Here is a 25,712-nt window from a genome sequence, read left to right as displayed (position 1 = left end):
TCCAATTACCATATATCCTGATGGTGTCAGATATATCGGAAATGGGATGCTGGTCCAATTATCATATATCCTGAATGTGTCAAATATATTGTAAGTGGGATGCTTGTCCAATTACCATATATCCTGACGGTGTCAGATATATCGGAAATGGGATGCTGGTCGAAGTACCATACATCCTGATGGTGTCAAATATATTGTAAGTGGGATGCTTGTCCAATTGCAATATATCCTGATGGTGTCAGATATATCGGAAATGGGATGCTTGTCCAATTGCAATATATCCTGATGGTGTCAGATATATCGGAAATGGGATGCTGGTCCAATTACCATATATCCTGATGGTGTCAGATATATCGGAAATGGGATGCTGGTCCAATTACCATATATCCTGAATGTGTCAAATTTATTGGAAGTGGGATGCTTGTCCAATTACCATATATCCTGATGGTGTCAGATACATTGGAAATTGGATGCTGGTCCAATTGCAATATATCCTGATGGTGTCAAATATATTGGAAGTGGGATACTTGTCCAATTACCATATATCCTGATGGTGTCAAATATATTGTAAGTGGGATGCTTGTCCAATTACCATATATCCTGAATGTGTCAAATATATTGGAAGTGGGATGCTAGTCCAATTGCAATATATCCTGATGGTGTCAAATATATTGTAAATGGGATGCTGGTCCAATTACCATATATCCTGATGGTGTCAAATATATTGGAAGTGGGATGCTTGTCCAATTACCATATATCCTTATGGTGTCAAATATATTAATTTATTTTTTATGAATAGAGTCTGGTACCTAGGCCAAGTAGACCAAGAACTGCCTACTGCTGCATTAAAACTAATTTGATACACAAAAGGACCAATCACAAGTGTGCTAAGCAGAGCCAGTATGAAATGATACATTGAAGTGCGTATACGAGGATGTACAGAGAGCCAATCAGAATGCAGCTGGCAGAATTTTTTCAGTGAGGTCAGAATAGTGCACTGAAATGATCAGACTCTCCAACAGCTTGTGGGTGTGGTTGAGTCTGAGGTCAAACAGATACTATGTACACTGTATGCAACAGCTATGGGGCCAACTGTTAAAAACACATTTTTTAATGAAGCAAAAAAAATCATCCACTCGCTGATTTGTTCAGAATTTTTGGGACCTTGGTGCATTTTGTAAAAAGATAATTATCTTCACACTCATTAGTAATCTGGGGGAATGAAGTAGTTTTACAGCTTTAGATAAGAAGCAGGTGAGCGCAGATATACTGTGTCCGTGGATATTTCCAAACGGAATAAAGATGGGCGGTAGGGCGCGAGGGGCGGGGCGTGTCTGAAAACGGGTGTTAAACGAAACCGCGTGGTGGTGAAGTTCGCGCGAGCAGCAGGCGAGGATGCGCGCGCTGATCCGGTGCTTGGCGGGAGGGTGTCGCGCGTTCGGCGGAGTTTTTAGAGTTAATATTTCCGGAGTTAATAATAACATTAAGAAGAACATAATTCTCGGTAAAATGCTGCATTACGGCACAGAGCCACGAGGACGGCCATGTTCTCCAGAATACAGGATCTACTTCAGTGAGTAACAACACAAGGACGAACTGAAAGGACTTTTATTAATTAAGGTTTTTAATTCTGCGGCTTTATCTGTGTTTATAAAGTCTAAAATATTAGTAAAATATTCACAACGCAGATTTAAACAGTATGGGATTTACTTAATGAAAAAACAATAAGCGACAGAAATTATATTATTATTATTAAATGTTCGTTTTTCTGCCGCTTTAAAACAGCGTTTAAAAGGTAAGAGGACAAACTTTAAAAATACGACAAACGAGGCACTAAAGGTTTCTGGAGATCCTCATTTACTTTGAAAATCAAAAATAATTCTCACATTTTACCAACGAAACAATGGTTCCTATCGCCTGGCTTAGTGGCTTTGTACACTATCTAGTGTGCCTTATCTATAGTACACTTACTACTAGTTGTTAGGGAAAGTCTTAGCTTAGCGAGTGTATATTTACTAGAAGAGAAATCTTTTGTAATTATGTAGTTTGAAAAAAAGAATCATGACAAATATATTTTATTTATATTTGTATTTTATTGATATTATTTAAAAATGATTTCATCAATTAAATTATTAAAAAATATTAGATACAATGACATGATATAGATGTTGAGTACTATTTTGAATATTCAAATATTTTTTTGAAGAGGTCACATTAAGTAATACAAAGACGAGTTAAATTTAAGTTCCCTAGAGTTAAGTGTTCTGGGCACAACTGTGTGTATTGGAGCGCTCCTAACATATGTGGAATCACGTTTCATAATTGAAGTCCTAGAGTTACATCTTAATCAATATTAAATTCTGCTCAGTAAAAGGGAGGATGTAACAAGTTTAATGTGTAACTTCAGACCTAAAATTCTAAATAACAGACATAGTACTGTATTACTTTTATTATTTTATGTAATTTTGTTTTATATTGGTGAGAATTTTAAATTAAGTATTGTCTCCTGACCATAAAATGTTCATTTGAATTAAAATGTTTAAATAACAAATATCTAATTGTTTAAGATTTTCACTTAAAACTGACTCTTTTTCTACAGAAAACTCAAGTGGTAAATACATTTCACCTTTTCACGATATCCCTCTCTTCGTTGCTGCTGAACAGGTGCGTTTAATAAACAACAGCAAAATAAAATTCAGGGTCTTTTCCTTAAAACATGGCCCTACGCTATTTTTCCTGTTGGACATGCTTCAGTTTGTGCTTATCTGTATAAAGCAAAGGTAACCCCCCTCCCCTCAAACCAGATTATTAAATATCAGATGGAGTTTATTAATCCAGGGTCAGTGTATCTTGATGTCTCTTTCTTTGTGTGTATGTTTTCACAAATTCTTAGTAATTGTATTTATATTTTTCAGGACAACGATGTTCCAACCAAGAAGCAGAAAAGAAACAATGACGATGTAAACACAAAATACTTTTATGATTTATATTTTTTAAACTTGCATTTTGCATGCAGTTTAATCATTCAGCTTGCTAAATGCAGAAGATGAGAGACTGAAAGAAAAAGATGACAGTGAAAAAGGAATGGAAAGAGAAATAAACAGAAATGAAGAGAGATGGGAGAGAAGAGAAAAATGCAAGAGTTTGAGAAGGAGAGAGAAAAGGAGGGAATTGATGGGAATGATGCGAGGATGCAGTATAAATGCTGTAAATGTTGTTTATTTTTTATTTTATATATATCTGTCTCAATGGTGCAGATCCTCTTTAACATGGTGGTGGAAGTTCCTCGCTGGTCCAACGCCAAGATGGAGGTAAAACTCCAGTTTACGTATTGCTCATTTCAGTTAGCAAGACTGTTAGCATTAACCAGTAGCTTTCTTAGATACTGACTAGAAGCTGTGTTAGCTTGGGGACAGCCGTGATTTAATGTTAGAGGAGTGGGTTTGGGAATGGAAATTATCACAAGCTCGATCCCCACGACCAGCAGTGAAAACTCCTCCATGCCTGAGGAGCCCTAGAGCAAGGTGCCTACCCACAGCTGCTCTCTGGGCACTGGGCATAGCTGGGTAACCGCTACAGTTCAGGGTCGCGGTCTCATTTATCCAGATAATTACAAATAAATACTCGGCCTTTGGGCTTAGTCCATTTAATACTATGAGTCTGAAGCTGTTGTTTCAGCGACATAAGTGCAACTCAAGTGAGAGTCTCGCACTCGAATTTCCCTTTCTCTGGTGTGTGTGTTCACTGTGTTAAATACAGAAGACACATGGTAACTCAGAGCAGTGTTAGCATTGTTAGCGTTATTGATGTTGAACTGTTTGATGAGTTGCTAGGGAGGGGTTCAGGGGAGAAATGAACACAGATGTGGTTTGGAAGTGTGTTTCCCACAGGACACAATGGCAGATATGTTCCAACAACGTAATATATTTTCAGTGAAAAATCCAGCCACACACACAACTCCTCACATGGACACGACACCCTGCCGAATGACACATGACTTTAGGGGTTAACAGAAGAGTTTTCGTGACTTGGATAACTCTTGTTCTGTTTAATTATCTTTAAATTAAAATTCCTGGTCAGTGATTATTACAAATTTGTTTTTGATTCTTTTTAACTGTAGATTGCTACGAAGGAGGTTCTGAACCCCATTAAACAGGATGTAAAGAAAGGGAAGCTCCGATACGTGGCTAACGTTTTCCCTCATAAAGGCTACATCTGGAACTACGGAGCTCTGCCGCAGGTCACGCAGCACACATTCCTCTCTCTTTATTTTCAGGCCTGGTTCATTATGTGTGAACACCACACACACACACACACCAATCAGCCATACCATTTAATATAGTATAAAACGTTAAAATAAGTCTGGAACAGGTGCACATGAGTATGTCAAGAGTGCAAATAGTCCATCACACAATCCCCTAACAGTGGAACTGTGTTCTCTGGAGTGATGGAGTTCCTCTGGTGTGTGGAACTGTGTTCTCTGGAGTGATGGCGTTCCTCTGGTGTGTGGAACTGTGTTCTCTGGAGTGATGGCGTTCCTCTGGTGTGTGGAACAGTGGAACTGTGTTCTCTGGAGTGATGGGGTTCCTCTGGTGTGTGGAACTGTGTTCTCTGGAGTGATGCAGTTCCTCTGGTGTGTAGAACAGTGGAACTGTGTTCTCTGGAGTGATGCAGTTCCTCTGGTGTGTGGAACTGTGTTTTCTGGAGTGATGGTGTTCCTCTGGTCTGTGGAACTGTGTTCGCTGGAGTGATGGGGTTCCTTTGGTGTGTGGAACTGTGTTTTCTGGAGTGATTGGGTTCCTCTGGTCTGTGGAACTGTGTTCTCTGGAGTGATGCAGTTCCTTTGGTGTGTGGAACTGTGTTTTCTGGAGTGATGGTGTTCCTCTGGTCTGTGGAACTGTGTTCTCTGAAGTGATGCAGTTCCTTTGGTGTGTGGAACAGTGGAACTGTGTTTTCTGGAGTGATTGGGTTCCTCTGGTCTGTGGAACTGTGTTTGCTGGAGTGATGCAGTTCCTTTGGTGTGTGGAACAGTGGAACTGTGTTTTCTGGAGTGATGGTGTTCCTCTGGTCTGTGGAACTGTGTTCTCTGGAGTGATGCAGTTCCTTTGGTGTGTGGAACAGTGGAACTGTGTTTTCTGGAGTGATTGGGTTCCTCTGGTCTGTGGAACTGTGTTGTATATTAGATTATTTAGTGTTATACTGTGCTGTATAGTTTTAGAGGTGTAGGTTGTAACTATTGTCCTGTGCCTTTCAGACGTGGGAGGACCCCAATCACACGGACAAAGACACCTGCTGCTGCGGAGACAACGACCCCGTGGATGTGTGTGACATTGGCTCCAAGGTGATTACACAAATCTAATCAAACTTATTTATATAGAGTTTTTACAACTGACGTTTTCACAAAGCAGCTTCACGTGATTAGTATCAGAACAGATAATTTGAATCAAAGCCCAATGCGAACAGCCAAATGAGACGGAGGCAAGGAAAAACTCCTTCAAGAACCAAGAATCTCACAGGGGACTGTCTTCCTCTGATCAAACTACTGATAGAAATTTAAATTGTCACCAGATAAATGTCATTATGCTACAATATAATAATAATAATAATAACAGTGCATCACACTGGAAACATCAGTCAGAGTGTTGATAATCAGAGTCAATTTCTAGTTCAGTGTAATTGATGGAGGTGGGAAATGGTGAGGGGTCTGCGGCTGGCAGCAGTAGATGGAGGTGAGTAATGGCGAGGGGACCGGGGCTGGCAGCAGTAGATGGAGGTGGGTAATGGCGAGGGGACCGGGGCTGGCAGCAGTAGATGGAGGTGAGTAATTGCGAGGGGTCTGGGGCTGGCAGCAGTAGATGGAGGTGGGTAATGGCGAGGGGACCGGGGCTGGCAGCAGTAGATGGAGGTGGGTAATGGCGAGGGGTCTGGGGCTGGCAGCAGTAGATGGAGGTGAGTAATGGCGAGGGGTCTGGGGCTGGCAGCAGTAGATGGAGGTGGGTAATGGCGAGGGGTCCGGGGCTGGCAGCAGTAGATGGAGGTGGGTAATGGCGAGGGGTCTGGGGCTGGCAGCAGTAGATGGAGGTGGGTAATGGTGAGGGGACCGGGGCTGGCAGCAGTACATGGAGGTGGGTAATGGCGAGGGGACCGGGGCTGGCAGCAGTAGATGGAGGTGAGTAATTGCGAGGGGTCTGGGGCTGGCAGCAGTAGATGGAGGTGGGTAATGGCGAGGGGTCCGGGGCTGGCAGCAGTAGATGGAGGTGGGTAATGGCAAGGGGTCTGGGGCTGGCAGCAGTAGATGGAGGTGGGTAATGGTGAGGGGACCGGGGCTGGCAGCAGTACATGGAGGTGAGTAATTGCGAGGGGTCTGGGGCTGGCAGCAGTAGACGGAGGTGGGTAATGGCGAGGGGTCCGGGGCTGGCAGCAGTAGATGGAGGTGGGTAATGGCGAGGGGTCCGGGGCTGGCAGCAGTAGATGGAGGTGGGTAATGGCGAGGGGTCCGGGGCTGGCAGCAGTAGATGGAGCTAGTAGATGTGCTCTGTGTTTACCTGGATTTCTCTGTGTTAGTCAGGTGTGCTGTGATCACCTGGGTTTCTCTGTGTTAGTCAGGTGTGCTCTGTTTACCTGGGTTTCTCTGTGTTGGTCAGGTGTGCTCTGTTTACCTGGGTTTATCTGTGTTGGTCAGGTGTGCTCTGTGTTTACCTGGGTTTCTCTGTGTTGGTCAGGTGTGCTCTGTGTTTACCTGGGTTTCTCTGTGTTGGTCAGGTGTGCTCTGTGTTTACCTGGTTTCTCTGTGTTGGTCAGGTGTGCTCTGTGTTTACTTGGGTTTCTCTGTGTTGGTCTGGTGTGCTCTGTGTTTACCTGGGTTTCTCTGTGTTGGTCTGGTGTGCTCTGTTTACCTGGGTTTCTCTGTGTTGGTCAGGTGTGCTCTGTGTTTACCTGGTTTCTCTGTGTTGGTCAGGTGTGCTCTGTGTTTACTTGGGTTTCTCTGTGTTGGTCTGGTGTGCTCTGTGTTTACCTGGGTTTCTCTGTGTTGGTCTGGTGTGCTCTGTTTACCTGGGTTTCTCTGTGTTGGTCAGGTGTGCTCTGTGTTTACCTGGTTTCTCTGTGTTGGTCAGGTGTGCTCTGTGTTTACTTGGGTTTCTCTGTGTTGGTCAGGTGTGCTCTGTGTTTACCTGGGTTTCTCTGTGTTGGTCTGGTGTGCTCTGTTTACCTGGGTTTCTCTGTGTTGGTCAGGTGTGCTCTGTGTTTACCTGGTTTCTCTGTGTTGGTCAGGTGTGCTCTGTGTTTACTTGGGTTTCTCTGTGTTGGTCTGGTGTGCTCTGTGTTTACCTGGGTTTCTCTGTGTTGGTCTGGTGTGCTCTGTGTTTACCTGGGTTTCTCTGTGTTGGTCTGGTGTGCTCTGTGTTTACCTGGGTTTCTCTGTGTTAGTCAGGTGTGCTCTGTGTTTACCTGGGTTTCTCCGTGTTGGTCAGGTGTTCTCTGTGTTGGTCAGGTGTGCTCCGTGTTGGTCAGGTGTGCTCTGTGTTTACCTGGGTTTCTCTGTGTTGGTCCGGTGTGCTGTGCTGGGCAGGTGTGCTGTGTGTTTACCTGGGTTTCTCTGTGCTGGGCAGGTGTGCTGTGTGTTTACCTGGGTTTCTCTGTGCTGGGCAGGTGTGCTGTGTGTTTACCTGGGTTTCTCTGTGCTGGGCAGTTGTGCTGTGTGTTTACCTGGGTTAATCTGTGCTGGGCAGGTGTGCTGTGTGTTTACCTGGGTTTCTCTGTGCTGGGCAGGTGTGCTGTGTGTTTACCGGGGTTTCTCTGTGCTGGGCAGGTGTGCTGTGTGTTTACCTAGGTTTCTCTGTGCTGGGCAGGTGTGCTGTGTGTTTACCTGGGTTTCTCTGTGCTGGGCAGGTGTGCTGTGTGTTTACCTGGGTTTCTCTGTGTTGGGCAGGTGTGCTGTGTGTTTACCTGGGTTTCTCTGTGTTGGTCAGGTGTGCTGTGTGTTTACCTGGTTTTCTCTGTGCTGGGCAGGTGTGCTGTGTGTTTACCTGGGTTTCTCTGTGTTGGTCAGGTGTGCTGTGTGTTTACCTGGTTTTATCTGTGCTGGGCAGGTGTGCTGTGTGTTTACCTGGTTTTCTCTGTGCTGGGCAGGTGTGCTGTGCTGGACAGGTGATCCAGGTGAAGGTTTTGGGGATCCTGGCTCTGATTGATGAAGGAGAAACTGACTGGAAGGTCATTGCCATCAACACGGAGGACCCTGATGCTTCCAAACTAAACAGTGAGTGTTGGGTTTAGTTTTTTTTTTTTTAAACCCAATCTGGTCAGCTGAAGGCAACCCTGTGTGTGTGTGGATATAGTTGTTGATCAGTGTGTGTACTTGTTGTTCAGTGTGTGTGTGGGGGGCGGGTGTTTGTGGGTGTAGTTGTTGATCAGTGTGTGTGTGTGGGGGGGGGGGGGGGGGTGTTTGTATGTGTAGTTGTTGATCTCTGTGTGTGTGTGTGTGTATGTTTGTATGTGTGTGTGTGTGTGTTGTAGGTATTGAGGATGTCAGAGTGAACAGACCTGGGCAGCTGGAGGCCACCATGGACTGGTTCAGAAAATATAAAATTCCAGACGGAAAACCAGAGAACACATTCGCCTTCAACGGACAGTTCCAGGGGAAGGTGAGGGTCAGAGTTAAACCCCAGAGGGAGTTGAAGCTGCTGTGACCTGGTTTTAAATCGTAAACATAAATAACAAACACTGACACTAACTACGGTCTCCGCAGCTTTCATTCCCACAAACACTCACAGAAAAAACTTATTTCATGAATAATTTAGTCTCAGATTCCTGCCCCTGCCCCTGGTTTGTTTTGTGTTGCAGGATTTTGCGATTGAGGTGATAAAGTCGACTCATGATTTCTGGAAAGCTCTGGTTCATAAACAGGCGAAATGCGGGGAAATCGTCTGGTGAGAAAAACATCTCTCTCACCGTCTCAACACTGTCTCATCAATTTCTCATAATGTTCTCATCAACTTTTACCACCTCATTAACATCTCATTACGATTGAAATGACTTGCTCCTGATGTTAGTCCTGAGTGAGACGTGCTGTGTTCCTGTGGGGGCTTGGCTCTGACTCTGTGCTGTGTGTGGTTTTCAGTCAGAACACGTCTGTGAGCGGGAGTCCGTATCTCTGCTCTGAGGCGGAAGCCTCTGCCATCGTCAGATCTGTAAGATTTTACTCATATTTATAAAAACTGATAATTCTACATAAAAGTGAATAGATTTCAGTTGCTTTTATTTTGAGTGTTTAAAATGTTTAGAATTTCACTGGATGGTGTTAATAATTCTGTCCTCAGGCTCCAGACCCCGGCCCCGCTCTACCACTTCCTGATGAAGGTAAGAGCCTTTATATTTCTTTTAATTGTGCATCAGGAAAGAGTAAACTACAGTGTCATTATTGGTTATGATTGTACTTTCCTCTCTACTTCTTAACGTCAGATCACACTGCTCTGAATCAGAGCTGAAGCAGTGTAAACATTCAGACAGAATTCAAATCCAAATCAGTTTAAACCAAATCATTGTTGTGTTAATGTGTCGATGTGTATTGTGTTGTGTTGATGTTGAAAGTGTCCTGCTTTGTTTTTTTTTTCCACAGTGGATAAGTGGCACTTCCTGTAAGTCCTGTGAAAATTTAACTCTAAATTTCTCAGAAATTCAATGTAAACAGGAAGCACACGCAGTGACACAGTGAATCCGTCAGTGTTTATGAAGTGTTTATTACACCTGTTTATACATGCTATACATTATTTCTGTGCTGCACTCAGGAGACCCTAGTTTGAATGAACCCATAAAGCAGGTCACCTGTGTTGTGGGTTTGTTAAAAGAATAAATATACGGTTTAGTACAGTGACATTTTTGAGGCCACAAGGGGTCAGTGTATAATCTGTGTCTCACCTGAAAATGACTGACTGCACCTTTTAAATGTCTTTTTATTTTAAGGAAATGTGCAGAGATTTTTCTGAATGTTTAGTTAAAAAAAAAAAAAAAAAAAGAAACACGTTTAAATTTCCCAAAACAACCAGAAAGAAGTGTTGTAGTTTAATTTTGTGCCATGTTTCTACTGAGAGACGTATTATTGTTGCCAAAATATTAAATTCACAATTCCATATGTGGCCTAAGACTGTGACTTTTATTTTTCAAAGTAAAGTAAGTCCTTATGAGGTTTTACTTCTCTTTGTATTTTATTAAAACTCTTAATTCAGTTTGAATATAATATAATATAAATTTTACTCAATGAAAGGGGTGTTTTGTCCTCAACTGGAATTATTAGGTGTGACTACTTTTAAAAGTGTTTTTAGTGAGATTTTTAAACTATTTCATTGTGTTTCTTTACATCATTGGAGATAATGCACAAATGAAACACTAAGAAATGATCAAATGAACCAAAGCAACACCAAGAGCCGCATCCCAGCGAGCAACAAGTGGTCAGCAGGACATTCCTAAAACACACCGTGTGTTCAGGATGTTCCCAGTAGGCTATTCCATAATGTTTATAAACACCACAGGAACTGTTATAAACATCATATAATCTTTTAAACCTTCATCCATCTTTATTTTATCGTTGTGAGCCTCATTTGAAACTCAGCAGAATGTATTCGTTGTTTGTTTTTTAACTTGAGGTTTATAAAGTTTCTATGGAAACATTGAACTTCACACAAACAACATTTAGACAGAAAAACAACACAAATGTAGCCATGGTGTTTACAACAGTGTGTGTGTTTTTTCTGAAGAAGTGTTTTGTTCATTGCTTGTTTTGAGGACGAATACATGAAGTGGTTTAAAATGACAAATACTCGGCAAGTTTCCATTTGTTTTATAAAACATTACATTTAAAGGAACAGATAAACGAGTGAAGCAGGGCGTGTGGCAAACGAAACCCTAATGTTTATATTTGTTATAAACCAAAAGTGTCTACATACACACACACACACCATTTTAAATGCATTCTCTGGAGATACACCAGGCCAAACCTAGCTGTGTTTTTACAAGTCCTTCCATCCCTTTAAGTGCATTTTAAAATCTGATTTTCTTCAAAAAACCTTTTAAACTGTCCACCAAAACATGACCCCTGGAAAAAACATTGGAATATTCCTGATTTTAACCAGATTTGTATTCAGCTTCAAAACGAACTGTGTTTGTGTCCATAAGTGAGAATAAATTAAATTCAGTGGGCCCTGGATGACAATGCTAGGCTTCATGTGGCTGAAGTGTGTCCACAGTTCCTGCATGATGAAGGCATTGATGCTATGGACTGTCCTGCCCCTTCCCCACACCTGACTCCAGTCGAGCACATCATCCACCACACCACAGACTGTCCAGGAGTTGACTGATGCTTTAATTCAGGTTTGGGAGGAGATCCTTCAGAAGAACATCCGCCACCTCATCAGGAGGTTGCCAAGGCGCTGTAAGGGGGTCATACGGCACGTGGACACACACACACACACACACAGTACTGAGCCTCGTTTCATTCGTGAGGAATTTCCACTGAAGTTGGATTCGTGTGCGATTTGATTTTCTTTTATTTTGAGTATGATTCCAAATCCAGGCCTCAATCGGACAAGAATTTTGAATTTCATTGATCATATTTATGTTCTTTTGTTCTCAACGCATTCCACTATGTAACGAATAAAGATTTTCAACTTGAATATTTCATTCATTGTTTCCTCAAACATCTAGAATTTAAAAATATTAAAAACAACTCAAACTGTGAGCTGCCATCAGGAAACCCACCAGCAGCCAGTGCCATGCCGTTAACTTCTTGCTTATGTTGTTTTTCCTAAACTCCAATTCCCAAGCTCTGTGCAAACGTGGGCAGACCCCAGTGCGATTATATTCTAAATTTGCTTTTTGTGGGTTTTTATGAACTTAATTTAAAATAGAGAGAGATTTTTAAAAAGGTGCCTGTGTAAACGATGTTGTATGTTTTCCTATTTTTTAACTTACGAGACATTTCTCTAAAAAAGACCAGAGGGCACAGCTAAACTTGTGCACAGAAGCAAACTTACGTCACACAGAAAGCACAGTGAACAGTGACGCAGCACCAAAGGTGATTGATTTTAACTCAAAAGCATGTTAAAAAAATGTAGAACTGAAGCACCCAGAAAATATGCATCTGTTTAAAAACAACCAAATTTTGTGTGACATTCATCTTTCATTTTTAATAAATCATATTTTTTTTAAAAAAAAACTTAAAATTTTACTGATGCAGTGGAAAATAACAGCTGTGAGGTGAGGAATTTTATTCTCAAACTGCTTCTAGAAAACACTGTAAATGCTCTTTAAGGTTCTTAATTACTATGAAATATATAAGCTGCAAAAATAATTGTTTGATATTTCAGAGGTAACATACTATTGAACCGTTACTGTGAAGGCATTGAACAAAAGAAATGAAGACCAGGGGTCACAAATAGGCGAACTGTCTGTATAAAGATGACCCACTGTGGGCCAATGGACCACAATACAGAGGGTCACTGGGCGTCCCTCATTTATTCCATGTATCTACCCTCTCAGAGCGCTTCAAGTGAGGATGCTGATGTGACCTTTAGTTACTCTCTGTGTGTGACATATTCACTCACACACACACAGGGCCTCATTCATGAAAAAAAAAAGCAAACCCCAGGAAATGGACATTCCCGAAAACTTTTCACCAGATCCTTAAAAGCTGCGTAAACACCAGATTTTTAAGTAGAATGTGTGTATGTTAGTGAATACCAAATGTTCACAAACTGGGAAGGGGTGCAAGTTTCCACAGCAAAAAGCCTTAAAAACCTCCACAGAAAATCATTCATTAATTCATTCATTGTCTGTAACCCTTATCCAGTTCAGGGCGGCAGTGGGTCTGGAGCCTACCCGGAATCACTGGGCTCAAGGCAGAAACACACCCTGGAGGGGGCGCCAGTCCTTCACAGGGCGACATTCACTCACACACTCACACCTACGGACACTTTTGAGTCACCAATCCACCTACCAACGTGTGTTTTTGGAGCGTCGGAGGAAACCGGAGGAAACCCACACAGACACAGAGAGAACACACCACACTCCTCACAGACAGTCACCCGGAGGAAACCCACGCAGACACAGGGAGAATACACCACGCAGACACAGAGAGAAAACACCACACTCCTCACAGACAGTCACCCGGAGGAAACCCACACAGACACAGGGAGAACACACCACACTCCTCACAGACAGTCACCCAGAGGAAACCCACGCAGACACAGAGAGAACACACCACACTCCTCACAGACAGTCACCCGGAGGAAACCCATGCAGACACCGGGAGAATACACCACACTCCTCAAAGACTGTCACCCGGAGGAAACCCACGCAGACACAGGGAGAACACACCACACTCCTCACAGACAGTCACCTGGAGGAAACCCACGCAGACACAGGGAGAACACACCACACTCCTTACAGACAGTCACCTGGAGGAAACCCACGCAGACACAGGGAGAACACACCACACTCCTTACAGACAGTCACCCGGAGGAGACCCACACAGACACAGGGAGAACAGTGCAGTATCTTCATTAGTAAAATAAATTGTATCAATGAAATGAACAGATTTTCTCTTATCATCATCCTATGATGAAGAAGAAACAATGTGAATTTTTGTCTAGGCGTAAAAACAGTTTGCGTGTTTCCTCCGAGGCACGTGAAGCTCCAGTAAACGCGCTTGAAAAAAAACATTGTGCTAATAGCGCATTTAATTTTTAAAACAACTTTAAGAAGAAAATAAAACACTAGAGAATGAAACATTACAGTTTGACAACAAGGTTTTAATAAGTGTGAACATAATTCCTTTTCCGTGCTCACAAGGTTCACATTTGCAGAGTGATGTTTACACAAAATGGTAAAAATTGCAGTTTTATATTTTCACCTGATGCTTTTGCAAAAGGAAGTGTCACTGTCACACAGCTCCAGGGTCCTGGGGTTGGGGCTTCAAATGTGGAGCGTTCTCCCTGTGTTTGAGTGGGTTTCCTCCGGGTGTTCCTGTTCCTCCCACAATCCAAATGTAAACACACATGAGTAGGTGGAGTGACTACATAAAATTGTCCACAGGTGTGATTGACTGGGTGAGTGTGTGAATTCTCCAAAGGTATGAGTGACTGAGTGGGTGAATGGGTGAATATGTGATGCCCTGTGACGGACAAGTGCTCTGTTCTGTGTGTGTTCCCTCCTCCAGGGTGTATTCCCTCCTTGCGCCCAATGATTCCAGGTAGACTCTGGACCCACTGTGACCCTGAACTGGATAAGGGTTACAGATAATGAATGAATGAAGATACTGCACCTGTGTGTATGCTTACTGCACCTAGTGCACGTGTGTGTGTGTGTGAGTGTTCACACGTTTTGTAGTACGTTATACGATGACAAAAATGCACATAAACTGAGTTTAGAAGGAAGATGTGTTATTGTATGTACCATTATTTTAGGGGAGACTTTGCCAGGCTTTATGTCTGGCCCTGCTCTCTCACACAATTCTCCTGAGGAGACTTCCATCATTTCTCATGTATACCACCAGAGGTCACTCTTTCCAGAAGACTGACTGGTCTCCATGGTTAGCAGCTCAGTGCCCCTGAGATCCACTGGGACTCATTAGTGCCTCCTAAGCCCTCTTAATCATGGTGTTGATTTCACTTCTCTTCATTTCTGAACTGTTTTGTTTCTTGATTTGACCCTGTGAGGTTTAGATTATGATCCAGGATCTTTGTACTCTGTGCTGATGTCTGTTTTTTGGACTGACCACTAAGTCAGGGTTAGATAAATCTATGAAATGGGCCTGAATCTTTATCAGTTCTTTCCCCACACAGTGGAGTACATATTTGTAGCTCAAACCTGATTGAACTGATGATCTGAAAAGTGAATGAGCCTGTGTTAAAACTGTTGAGACACAAGGCACATCAACCAAGGAGAAGCATGTATCTGTGTATGTGTGGATTCGTAGTTTACTGCATCATTTGAACACAGCAGCTGTCCTTCACTGTGTGTAAATCCCATGATGAATGACCAATAGAAACGCTCCAAAATTACTCTGAATACAACTTTTTACATTGACTTACTTCTCCTTTAAAGTCACTATTTTGGAGATACATTTCGTTTTTGGACATCAACGATATACTTTTCCAGGAGCAATTCAGGCCCCTGTGGCTCTAACACTGACACTTACAGACGATGAAGATGTGGAGAAGGCAGCAGGAGTCACAACTGAACAAAACCAGGGGAAGACAATGTAGCCATTTTATTTAAATGAATTTGCATTAAACAAAATGTGAACTCATGAATGAAGATTTCAATGAAATATTTCCATCTCTATACTGTGAGCAAAGCTGAAGACGTGTGTTGTGTGTGTGAGTGTATGAACAGCACAGATGGGGTTTATTCCTCAGTAGATGAGAGCCTTGCAGTCTCCTCTGGGTTTCTTAATCTTGTCGAAGTTCTTGTTGATGACATCGAACAACAATGCCTAAAAAAGAAAAAAATACAGAGAACAGGAGTCGTCAACATTCATTCATACTTCACTGTCATGGGTCAAACATTTCTGCAAGATACAAAGTTCAGTGTAACACAGGAACCTGCTGGACTCACATATGTGTTGCGGATCTCCAGGACAACAATGCGTAGCTCACAGTACTGGTGTTGATCTAGTTCATAAACAAGCTGTCTGAAGTCACCCTGTGAAACCAGAGGAAGGGTTAATAAATTTGGAAACAACTCTTCTGTTATGCTTTCATTGTGCAGGTTTGTGTTGAAATAAAAGGTATATTCATTCATTCATTCATTCATTCATTCATTATCTGTAGCCCTTATCCAGTTCAGGGTCACGGTGGGTCCAGAGTCTACCTGGAATCATTGGGCGCAAGGCGGGAATACACCCTGGAGGGGGCGCCATTCCTTCACAGGGCGACACACACTCACACATTCACTCACACGTACGGACACTTTTGAGTCACCAATCCACCTACCAACGTGTGTTTTGGACTGTGGGATGAAACCCACGCGGACACTGGGAGAACACACCAAGTCCTCACAGACAGTCACCCGGAGCGGGAATCGAACCCACAACCTCCAGGTCCCTGGAGCTGTGTGAATATTCTGGTTTATTTAATGTCTTCTACTACATCATCATAGAGATCTCCATTTCACCTGCAAATGTTTTTTTATGCTGTACACAATTAAATGTTTAATATGAAGATACTGACCACATGCGGCTGTTTTGAGGCCTTGGCCACAGCGTCTCCTCTCTCACTGTAATATCTGAAACACAATGTTATATTCATCACGAGGTAAGAGTTTCCATCAACTGATGAAATATCCTGCATTATTTCCTGCCAAGTGTGTTTGCGCAGACAAGGACTTTGAAAAAGACCATGAATATTTTGCTTTTATAACGATTTTCTTGTTTACAAAGTCGTCACAACCCTCTTTCTAAGGCTAACCAAGTGAGCAATGTCTAGGACTGGTTCAATCAGAGAGCAAGTTTTATTTAACCAATCACACCACAGTGGCTGCTGTGCTGGTTGGAGTTACGACATTTCAGTGGAAGCAACTTATTTAAGGTGGAATGGAAACTAAGAAGCTGGTCAATAAGAAGCAAGGGTCAGTGCAATCAGTTCTTATCCACAGCTTTAGTGTAGATCTTCTTTATAAAACAGTTCTCATGAAGGAGTGCTTTGTCTCCAGCTCTTTACAGTTAAGCTGCTTTCACACTAAATGCAGTGCAAGCTTCTTTTCACAAAACTCAACCACTCGGTCGAATGTCCCTGTGCATCAGCCCCACTGGGCAATATTTATTTGTGTCACACATCCTCTTTTGCCACGTACCTTAAATAAACGTGGCCAGGACACCAACACAGCAACCACTCAGAACTCAACCAATCAAACGTGCCCTCTGACTGGACTAGTCCTAGATTTCTATTGGTGTAGAAGGAGTCACTGGACTTGTAAAATGATAGTCACAGAAACGCAACTTTTGTGAAGATCCTTCTAAAAGCACAACATCTCTGTGTCCTTTATATAATTCAATATAATTTATTTTGTAGAATGAATAATAAGGAGCAGAAGAGAGTTGTTCACTAAAACTCATGTTGGATTGTTTGAGGGACATGGAGTGCTGGATGTCTAAGGACTTTCTCAAACTGAACCAAGACCAGACAGATCTGATAATTTTCTGAAATTTTCACTTGAGTCCCACCATGGCCAATGAACTGGGGCGTCTGTCGTCTAAAGTACACAGCCAAGTAAAAAACCTTGGTTTCATCTTTGACACTGATCTTACATTTGAAAAGCACTGTTGTGAGAGGTAGTTTCTTTCAACTCTGTCATAGCTAAGCATAAGAGAATACTGTCTTTTAAAGACCTGGAAATAAGTTATTCATGCTTTTATCTCCTCCCGTATCGATTTTTGTAATTCTCTGTACCTGGGGATATCTCATTTGAGCCTGTCACGATTGCAACTGGTCCAAAATGCAGCTGCACGGCTTTAGACCGGTACTAAGAAAAGGGAGAGTATTAACCCTGTGTTGGCGTTGTTGCACTGGCAACCAGTGAAATACAGAGTTGAATTTAAAATCGTACTGTTTGTTTTCAAAGCTCTCCACGGCCTGGCTCCGAAATATATTTCGGATCTTCTTTGCTTTCGATCTCCCCCACGTACCCCACGTTCCTCTGACAAATTGCTATTAGACACCCCTCGCTCACGGTTGAGTTTCAAAGGAGATCGGGCATTGGCTGTAGCCGCTCCAAGACTTTGGAACAGTCTCCCACTCTTTATAAAGCAATCCCCTACAATAGTAACTTTTAAGTCCAATTTGAAAACCTATTTATTTTCTCTGGCCTTTGGGTCCTTTTAAATTATTTTAGCCATTTGTTTCTGCCTTGGTTAATGTCGTCTTGCCATCAGTATTTCCTCCACAACATGCAGCACTTTGGCTGACATTCACTGTCTTTTAAATGTGCTATATAAATAAACTTGACTTGACTTAACTAAAGAATTCACATTCACATGGCATCCTCTCTCTGAGCACATCACACACAAGGACCTCTCATCTCTAACAGTGTGTACACAACATTCAGATAGAAGTAACGTTTTTTTCCTTTTATTCCCCGTGTTGTAAATGATGATTCTAATTGTGGTCACACTTTTATATTTTAAAACATTTGTTTTAAAGAATTTCTGTAAGAACACTATCCAAAATCAGACGGATGAAGCCAGGGTGCAGAGGTTTGCATAAAGCAGTGTGTCCTACTTTGTGATCTGTGTCTGGAATCCTTCTATCTTGGTGCGGGTGTTGGTAAGTAGCTCAAACACTTTTTCCTAAAAAAGAAAAAAAATAGCAACATAATACAAAATGAAAGAAAACTCAATTTCTAAATTAAACTCAAATTATATTTACACACTTTATGCATGCCATAATATAGATAACTGTGACCCTAATATCAACTGCACTTTATGAAGGAACTAGACATTCATCACTAGATCATATATTTTTTTAAAAATCGAACCTGTACAGCCACCCCAAAGTTGTTCCCGTCCTCAATCCTTGGGATCTGTAGCTGGACCCACATTGATACCTTGACACAGATGTGACGGATTATTAAACACAGTGGACTTTCCCTTACGGAATAACTGCGTGCAGTTTGGTAAAATCAGTGTAGACAGGGCACTGGGCGGTGATTGTTATCGGGAAAAAAACAAATACTCACAGTGTTCAGATTTTCTTTCAGTGTTTGAATATGGGGCTTGATCTCTTTGATGAGACTCTCTACTTTCTCATTACAGGCAATGGGGCCACAGGGAGGACCTGCTGAAACAAGAAGCAGACACTCATTTATATACAGTCTTTCTCCACTGTTTACACACATTTAAAAGGTAACCCACTGTGAAATATAAAACATACCAGTCCTGTGTAAAAATGACATTTTTATTGTGGTCAGTTCCACCGCTGCTACAAGCATATCATAATCCCAAAATAGTTTCTGCAACTCAGTCAACCAGTGTTACCAATGTGGACGAGGAAATGTGGGCAACAAGAGGTGGAAGGGGCAAAGCTTCTGCTTCTGATGCTAAAGTGCCCCCCTATTTTTCATCATATTTTGTACTAGTGATGAAGTTAGATGAAACCATTCATTCATTCATTATCTGTAACCCTTATCCAGTTCAGGGTCACGGTGGGTCAAGAGCCTACCTGGAATCATTGGGCGCAAGGCGAGAACACACACTGAAGGGGGCACCAGTCCTTCACAGGGCAACACAGACACACACACATTCACTCACACCTACGGACACTTTTGAGTCACCAATCCACCTACCAACGTGTGTTTTTGGACTGTGGGAGGAAACCGGAGCACCCGGAGGAAACCCACGCAGACACAGGGAGAACACACCACACTCCTCACAGACAGTCACCCGGAGGAAACCCACACAGACACAGGGAGAACACACCACACTCCTCACAGACAGTCACCCGGAGGAAACCCACACAGACACAGGGAGAACACACCACACTCCTCACAGACAGTCACCCGGAGGAAACCCACACAGACACAGGGAGAACACACCACACTCCTCACAGACAGTCACCCGGAGGAAACCCACACAGACACAGGGAGAACACACCACACTCCTCACAGACAGTCACCCGGAGGAAACCCACGCAGACACAGGGAGAACACACCACACTCCTCACAGACAGTCACCCGGAGGAAACCCACGCAGACACAGGGAGAACACTAGTTGAAACCAGTTACTTATTAAAGAAACAAGGTCTCTGCTGCCCAGCATCTCTCACACAGAGAATGTAAGACAGCAAAAGACACATCCTGATTCAAAACACTGAACACACTCTTCAATTCAAATATTCACAACATAATACAAATGGGACACTGAGGAGAAAAGAGGCATTGAGGAGAAATGGGGAGTGATTTGTTCTACAGCAAAGAACAGAAACTGATGGGAAAGACATGAACTAATGGTCTGGCCTCTGGGAGGGAATCTCTGTCCAGAGTGGGTTCATTCCTTGTGCCAAATGATTCAGCTCTGGACCCAACCCCACAGAAGGTGAATGAACGAAAGATTGAATGAAGGTACTGAATGAAACCACGTACTGAGTTAAAGTACAGATATTCATTGTAAAGTATTACTCCAGTAAAAGTCCTCATTGTAGATCTCTACTTTAGTAAAAAAGTATTTACCTTCAAATGTGCTGAAGTACTGAAAGTAAAAGTACCATGAAGTATTATGGCTCTAATGTTCTATTATCATTTTTGTAACGAGACTCATGTTTAACACACTGTAGGTGAAAAGACTCTAGTGTCGCTCTTGGTTCCTCAGTCTTTTAACAGAACGTCATTAATGGGTCTGACACTGAACACAGCAGAAATCTTATAAAAGATAAAATACAATGAATGATGTTATATCACCTATTACATAGAGCCAAGTGCTGCCTCTCCAAACCAACAGAGGTCACTGTCTACTGCGTATTAAGCCCAGATCATGCTTCAGTGTTTATGCCATAGGCAGCGTGGCCTGACGTGCACCTCTCCAGCAGACCACAGCAAGACGGACAAAAATGGTTCAAGTTTCTCAAGTCCAGAAATATTAGTAAGGAAAGTAACGTCCAGTTAAATGTGAGTAGACTTTCTCACCAACTGGGCAACAAACATTGGATATATTCAGAGCTGTGTTCCAGTGTGCAGCTAGAGTTTTAGCAACTGAAAGAATACATATTGTCTTTGTCTTCTGTATTACCATAACACCCAAAGGGACAGATATTCTGATTATCGCCGCCGTCCAAAGAAATACATGTAACATACATTATTTGAACACAGAAGCTCTCCTTCACACGGTGTGAAAATCTCATGATAAATGACCAATCTGTGCCCTTCACCTCAGAGCCCATGCCTGTGCCTGTCACGTCAGTGCCTGTGCCCATCAGGTCAGTGTCTGTGCTCGTCACGCCAGTGCCTGTGCCCATCAGGACAGTGCCAGGTCAGAGCCTGTGCCAATCATGTCAGTGCCTGTGCCAGTCAGGTCAATGCCTGTGCCAGTCAGGTCAGAGCCTGTACCCATCAGGTCAGTGTCTGTGCCCATCAGGTCAAAGCATGTGCCCATCAGATCAGTGTCTGTGCCCATCAGGTCATTGCATGTGCCCATCAGGTCAGTGTCTGTGCCCATCAGGTCAGAGCATGTGCCCATCAGATCAGTGCATGTGCCCGTCACGTCAGTGCCCGTCAGGTCAGAGCCTGTGCCCATCACGTCAGAGCCTGTGCCCTTCAGGTCAGTGTCTGTGCCCGTCAGGTCAGAGCATGTGCCCATCAGGTCAGAGCCTGTGCCCATCAGGTCAGTGCCTGTGCCCGTCAGGTCAGAGCCTGTGGCCGTCAGGTCAGTGCCTGTGCCCTTCACCTCAGCGCCTGTGCCCGTCAGGTCAGATCCTGTGCCCATCAGGTCAGTGTCTGTGCCCGTCAGGTCAGAGCATGTGCCCATCAGGTCAGTGTCTGTGCCCGTCAGGTCAGTGCCTGTGCCCGTCAGGTCAGTGCTTGTGCCCGTCAGGTCAGTGCCTGTGCCCGTCACGTCAGTGTCTGTGCCCGTCAGTGTCTGTGCCTTTGCCCGTCAGGTCAGAGCATGTGCCCGTCAGGTCAGTGTCTGTGCCCGTCAGATCAGAGCATGTGCCCGTCAGGTCAGTGTCTGTGCCCGTCAGGTCAGTGCCTGTGCTCAGCAGGTCAGAGCATGTGCCCGTCAGGTCAGTGTCTGTGCCCTTCAGGTCAGTGCCTGTGCCCATCAGGTCAGTGCCTGTGCCCGTCACGTCAGTGTCTGTGCCCTTCAGGTCAGTGCCTGTGCCCGTCATGTCAGTGTCTGTTCCCGTCATGTCAGTGTCTGTGCCTTTGCCCGTCAGGTCAGAGCCTGTGCCCATCAGGTCAGAGCCTGTGCCCATCAGATCAGTGCATGTGCCCGTCAGGACAGTGCCTGTGCCTGTCACGTCAGAGCCTGTACCCATCAGGTCAGTGCATGTGCCCGTCAGGTCAGTGCCTGTGCCTGTCACTTCAGAGCCTGTGTCCGTCAGGTCAGTGCCTGTGCCTGTCACGTCAGTGCCCGTCAGGTCAGAGCCTGTGCCCATCACGTCAGAGCCTGTGCCCTTCAGGTCAGTGTCTGTGCCCGTCAGGTCAGAGCATGTGCCCATCAGGTCAGAGCATGTGCCCATCAGGTCAGTGCCTGTGCCCGTCAGGTCAGAGCCTGTGGCCGTCAGGTCAGTGCCTGTGCCCTTCACCTCAGCGCCTGTGCCCGTCAGGTCAGAGCCTGTGCCCATCAGGTCAGTGTCTGTGCCCGTCAGGTCAGAGCATGTGCCCATCAGGTCAGTGTCTGTGCCCGTCACGTCAGTGCCTGTGCCCGTCAGGTCAGAGCATGTGCCCGTCAGGTCAGTGTCTGTGCCCTTCAGGTCAGTGCCTGTGCCCGTCAGGTCAGTGCCTGTGCCCGTCACGTCAGTGTCTGTGCCCTTCAGGTCAGTGCCTGTGCCCATCACGTCAGTGTCTGTGCCCGTCAGTGTCTATGCCTTTGCCTGTCAGGTCAGAGCATGTGCCCGTCAGGTCAGTGTCTGTGCCTGTCAGATCAGAGCATGTGCCTGTTACGTCTGGTGACTTATGTGTTGTGTTTCTCTGCTCTGAGTAAATGCCACAGGTGCTGCTGCTGATTTGCTGCTGGAACCGTGCTCTGGTTGGCTGACAGATTTAAGGCGGAACAGATATAAAGCCCTGCTGGATGACTGAAAGAAGCTCCTCCTCTTCCTCCTGGTCATTGCTTCTTCCTGCCAGACTAAGGCTTGTGTGTATGTGCATCTGTGAACATGCTATTGTTTGTGATTCAGCTCATGCTATTGTGTGTGTGAGTCAGCTGTCTAATGTGGTGTTAACCTAATAGTTATCCTACTCATTTGGAAGCTGTAGGGGGTGTAGCCTTATTTATTTTTATAAAGGGGTTGAATTGCATTCTGTTTATGTTAGGGAGTTAGGTAATGTTTTTGTATTTTCTTTCTTTATGGTTTTGGGTAGGTAAGTTATATATGTTGGGTGGAATGGGATTTGTTTATTTTAGGCTTAGACCACTCCTGAAGTTTTGCTTCCATTGTCAACTTGGAGTAAATAAAACATTTGGAGACTGAATTCTGGTGAACCTGTCGTTTCCTTGGTCTGGTGGGACTGAAGTGTGAGGAGTTGGGGGAGACATATATATACTTTTTTCCTTTTTACTTTATGTTGCGGCCTACCTAGACAGGCTGTAACAGTGCCCGTCAGGTCAGTGTCTGTGCCCGTCAGGTCAGTGCCTGTGCTCGGCAGGTCAGAGCATGTGCCCGTCAGGTCAGTGTCTGTGCCCTTCAGGTCAGTGTCTGTGCCCTTCAGGTCAGTGCCTGTGCCCGTCAGTGTCTGTGCCTTTGCCCGTCAGGTCAGTGTCTGTGCCCGTCTGGTCAGTGTCTGTGCCCGTCAGGTCAGTGTCTGTGCCCGTCAGGTCAGAGCCTGTGCCCGTCAGGTCAGTGCCTGTGCCCGTCAGGTCAGTGTCTGTGCCCGTCAGGTCAGAGCCTGTGCCCGTCAGGTCAGTGTCTGTGCCCGTCAGGTCAGTGTCTGTGCCCTTCAGGTCAGTGTCTGTGCCCTTCAGGTCAGTGCCTGTGCCCGTCAGTGTCTGTGCCTTTGCCCGTCAGGTCAGTGTCTGTGCCCGTCTGGTCAGTGTCTGTGTCCGTCAGGTCAGTGTCTGTGCCCGTCAGGTCAGAGCCTGTGCCCGTCAGGTCAGTGCCTGTGCCCGTCAGGTCAGTGCCTGTGCCCGTCAGGTCAGTGTCTGTGCCCGTCAGGTCAGAGCCTGTGCCCGTCAGGTCAGAGCCTGTGCCCGTCAGGTCAGTGTCTGTGCCCGTCAGGTCAGTGCCTGTGCCCGTCAGGTCAGTGCCTGTGCCCGTCACGTCAGAGCCTGTGCCCGTCAGGTCAGAGCCTGTGCCAAATGTTACCAAAGTCTGAAAACATATCAGGCCCCAGATTTACCTTCGTCCTCGTCCTTATCGCCGTCGCTGTCCTTCTTTCCCTCTTTTCGTTCTTTCTGCAAATAGAGTGAAGTGAAGATGAAGGAATAAAAGCTAGATATTGTTTGTGTTCATTTAAATGTATCACTTTACATGTGGCTACCTCGCTTTTCTTCTTTCTCTTCAGTTCCTCTTTGGCGGGGTCAGGGATCGGGATGTCCAGCGGAGCCCTGAGAGCAGAAAGGTCCTCGAAGGTCAGGGAAGCCTAAAGACAATGACAGGCATCTTGAGTAAGAGTGATCAGGAAACGGTAAACACCTTCATCATCAGCTCTGTACAGTACCTGCAGCAAGCCCTCCATCTCCGAGGTCATCTGGGGGAAGAACGCCGAGACCAGCTGCTCTGCCTATGACACAGTGGAAATGACCGCTCTGAGACACAGCTAAATAGATGTTCTGCAAGGTTCTGGTAGTGGGTTCTACAGATCTAATGAAAATTCGGAAGGAAATCCAAAGCTTACCTCTTTGATCACTTTTTTTGTGAATCCATCAACCTGTAAAATAAGTGCTACACGTCAGGCTTTGTTCACGACATAAACACAAACGTACGTTCACGGGTGAAGAGAGGATTAGACACAGCTCTGCGCCTGGTTCCCTCCGTCCTCGGGCCTACCATGAGAAACAGAAACCGAGCGCTCACCTCTTTCTTTGACGCGGGGCTCATGTCTAAGGAAGTCATTTTTGCAGCGAATCTGTTCGGTTTCCCGCTCAGTAAAATCCTCTCACACCACCGAACACAGCCCAACAGAAGAGAGAGAAACAGGAGAGAGAAACAGGAGAGATAGAGTTAACACAGCCGTCGACGACGTAACGAGCAGCAGAGTCACGGTGAGCAAAGAGTGAAAGTGAAACTTTAATATGTTTAATGTGTAATTCCCAACCATGCCACGAGGGGGAGGTACTGACGTGTTAGTATATATTTTATGCATCATCACATCGAGACCTGGCTCTATTATCCTCTTCATTAATGCTCTGTGAACTTCTGTTAATTAATGAGTCACCTGACTCAATATGAAACCTTTCTCAAAAGGAGCCCTACACCCCACAGTCCTCAAAGTCCACATTTCAGTGACGTCAGCAGCAGACAAAGAGCACTGGGGTCAGACGTGGGTGTCTGGGTCAGACGTGTGGTCAGCAGGCCCTGCAGGTGTTGGGCTGGAACTGTGTTTGTAGAGGAGCTAATTTGGGAGTAGACATGAAATGATTACAGGCTTCATTGTAACCCACAGTAAAATTTTTGATGGTTTAGTATTTAATTACCATTAAAACTCACATGCATCGTCAACCAAAGTTAGCAACAGTCTCCTGTCCACATCCGTGTGGCGTAGGAGGCAACGGGTTTATTTTGTGTTGGGGAAAACAATGTGCAGTGACAGAGACCTAAGAGTGACCTAAGACTAACAAAGCTAATGTAGATGCTCTTTTAAACATGTGCTCTTTACTATGGCTTTAGAACTGGGATATTTTAGTTGTTTTGAATTAAATATAAAAACAAAGTTAATAGCATTAATTAAATTTATATCATGATTTTCACAAGCCCCAGGGTGCTCTACAATCATAGTGGGTTAGATTAAATGGCTCAGTTAATATTTTATAAATATAGCTCCTGTCTTAAATCCCACGCCTCTTTCCACTT

The 25,712-nt window shown here is 44.3% G+C and overlaps 2 protein-coding genes across 3 annotated transcripts; one reads left to right on the top strand and one right to left on the bottom strand.

Moving 5' to 3' along the window:
• The first annotated feature begins 1,348 nt into the window (after window positions 1-1,348).
• ppa2 (inorganic pyrophosphatase 2) lies at window positions 1,349-10,129 on the top strand. The gene is made up of 12 exons (XM_066682869.1): window positions 1,349-1,573; window positions 2,600-2,664; window positions 2,916-2,960; window positions 3,258-3,311; window positions 4,121-4,240; window positions 5,255-5,341; window positions 8,131-8,257; window positions 8,515-8,642; window positions 8,842-8,927; window positions 9,119-9,188; window positions 9,318-9,357; window positions 9,617-10,129. The coding sequence occupies exons 1-12, from the start codon at window positions 1,396-1,398 to the stop codon at window positions 9,637-9,639; spliced, it is 1,023 nt and encodes a 340-aa protein (XP_066538966.1). The 5' UTR covers window positions 1,349-1,395; the 3' UTR covers window positions 9,640-10,129.
• Window positions 10,130-15,253: 5,124 nt separating this feature from the next.
• Window positions 15,254-24,916, bottom strand: psme1 (proteasome activator subunit 1). 2 transcript variants are annotated; one of them, XM_066682782.1, is made up of 11 exons: window positions 24,717-24,916; window positions 24,538-24,570; window positions 24,361-24,423; window positions 24,181-24,282; window positions 24,040-24,094; window positions 18,727-18,827; window positions 18,526-18,594; window positions 18,270-18,337; window positions 16,224-16,278; window positions 15,610-15,696; window positions 15,254-15,487 (listed from the first exon to the last, which is right to left on the bottom strand). In XM_066682782.1, exons 1-11 carry the CDS (start codon window positions 24,753-24,755, stop codon window positions 15,407-15,409), a joined length of 753 nt encoding a protein of 250 aa, XP_066538879.1. In that variant the 5' UTR covers window positions 24,756-24,916; the 3' UTR covers window positions 15,254-15,406. The 2 variants fall into 2 exon arrangements, with proteins under 2 accessions (XP_066538879.1, XP_066538880.1); XM_066682783.1 differs by having other exon boundaries at window positions 18,727-18,824.
• Between the last annotated feature and the right edge of the window lie 796 nt (window positions 24,917-25,712).

This window comes from Hoplias malabaricus, chromosome 10 (assembly GCF_029633855.1).
Source record: "Hoplias malabaricus isolate fHopMal1 chromosome 10, fHopMal1.hap1, whole genome shotgun sequence".
Classification (NCBI taxonomy): domain Eukaryota; kingdom Metazoa; phylum Chordata; class Actinopteri; order Characiformes; family Erythrinidae; genus Hoplias; species Hoplias malabaricus.
Note: the sequence above shows the minus strand (reverse complement) of the source record. Positions and strands in the feature narration are given on the sequence as shown.